Source organism: Echinops telfairi, unplaced genomic scaffold (genome assembly GCF_000313985.2).
Source record: "Echinops telfairi isolate 266 unplaced genomic scaffold, ASM31398v2 ScPeMD7_20;HRSCAF=75, whole genome shotgun sequence".
In the NCBI taxonomy this organism is placed as follows: domain Eukaryota; kingdom Metazoa; phylum Chordata; class Mammalia; order Afrosoricida; family Tenrecidae; genus Echinops; species Echinops telfairi.
Genome location: NW_022103917.1, coordinates 5,053,805 through 5,055,549, shown reverse-complemented (window position 1 = coordinate 5,055,549; position 1,745 = coordinate 5,053,805). Strand labels below are relative to the sequence as shown.

The window sequence follows — 1,745 nt, the reverse complement described above, 5'->3', positions numbered from 1 at the left end:
TAATCAGGTGCTGAAACCAACTGAATGGAGGATCCCAGCCAGACAACTCAAGCTCAAGCCGAGGGTTGTGCTCTTTAAAAACAGTGCCGTCTTTCTTCTTGTTTTTTAACCCAATCAACAATGAGGAGGGAAAGTAGGATATGGTGTCCTACTGTCAGTCCTTGCAGTCCAATCTTTTTAATTAGAGAAAATAAAATAAAAACATGTGCCTCTGATAACCATGAGGGCCGGTGTGCAGGGCAACCATGAAAGCATTGCCAAATCTGCACTCTCGGGCCAGGCAGTACTTCAGAGCTGTGTGTGTGTGTGTGTGTGTGTTGTATTGCCAAGTGTGTGTTGCACTTTGCCTTCTTGGAGTTTTCTCCTACACTATTTTTTGTTAACACGGAAGAATCAGAAACATCTCTCTCCTTTCCGGCTCATTTTAGGGCTTTTGCCTCATCCCTCCTTTATGCAAATGAGAAGAGTTCAATTACACATATGGAAAAAGGGTTTAATGAATCATGAAAAAGCCTGGTTTGCAGAGAAAGGACACAATCCCCTTCTTCTCCTGCTTCTCCTTCATCGCTTTTAAATTTAACTTAGCATCTTGTATCTCTTTTAAGGACGATGGCAAAGAGAACTGATTAGGTAATTGCATGGCTTCATTTTCATCCTTGCGAATTATTAAACATTTTCCTAGAAAATTAGCTCCCTTTATCTTCGAGAAGGTCTCTGGAGACTCAAGCAAATCTTTTACCACAAAAATTGTGAAAATCGAACTCCCCCCCACACACCTTGCATTTCAAAGATCACTGGATGTTCCTTTCTCCCATGTTTTTATGTTATTCTTAGCTAAGTGATCATTTTTCTTCGCTTTTAATACAGTCTGTTTGGGGAGTGTTTGCGCTGAAAAGGATGAGCTCATTACCAGGAGGCTGGTATTGAACCCAAGGAAAAGATATATGTATCGTATACCAGTTTCATATATTTTTACATCATTACATGTCATCTAGCTGCGATTTTAAGGGGTTGGAAACGAGATAAGCTTCTGTCTCACCCCCAAAAGGGGGAACATTTCCCACCAGAGTAAGATCTTCCTTGTTTGGGTGATCCTTCCCCTCTTTCCCTTCTTCCTCTTGGGCTTTTCTTTCATTGAAGGTCGACCACACAGCCAACCCTCCACTCTTGTGTTTTTGAATGAGAAAACCAGCCACCACTACGCAAACCCCACTTTAGTGAATCAGGGTGGTGGTGGGGTGGGGTGGAAACGGATCCATGCCAATTCTGCAGCCCCCCACCCCTCCTCTCAGAAATTGGAGATGCCTGGCCCTGACAGCAGGGAAATGGGAGTCAACTCCATACTGGAAGGGCTTACCGGAAACCTCATCTGCCTGCCTCAGGGAACACTTGGAGGAAACTGAGGCTGGGGAGGGGGAAAAGCTTTGCCTATTATGAGACCCGCCCCCTCTCTGGGCAAAAGCATGCTTAGGCGCGCTTCGAATCCCGAATCCTGGTTATGGGGCCTCTCTCCCTCCACCTGTCCCGCTCGTCGGGGGGGCCTGGCATGGGATGTGATCGGCACCGGAGCCGGTGCCCCACAATCCTCTCTGGCAACCAGGGATGCCAAATTTGCTCTGCTCATTGGAGGAGATGGACAAGCACCCAAAATGTGTGAAGAGAGGGCCCCGCGGCAGCTGGGGGAAGGGCCCGAGGGCGGGTGGCGGCCAGCGGGGCAGGGCGGGGCCACCAGGCAGCCGGGCGGC

General features: G+C 48.1%; 1 protein-coding gene across 1 annotated transcript in view; it reads left to right on the top strand.

Moving 5' to 3' along the window:
* Positions 1 to 220: 220 nt before the first annotated feature.
* Positions 221 to 1,745, top strand: part of LOC101663557 (UPF0472 protein C16orf72) — a 2,880-nt gene continuing 1,355 nt past the window's right edge. Inside the window, exon 1 of the mRNA XM_013007410.2 lies at positions 221 to 283. Coding sequence (XP_012862864.1) covers positions 221 to 283 — 63 coding nt within the window. The remainder of the gene's footprint in view (positions 284 to 1,745) is intronic.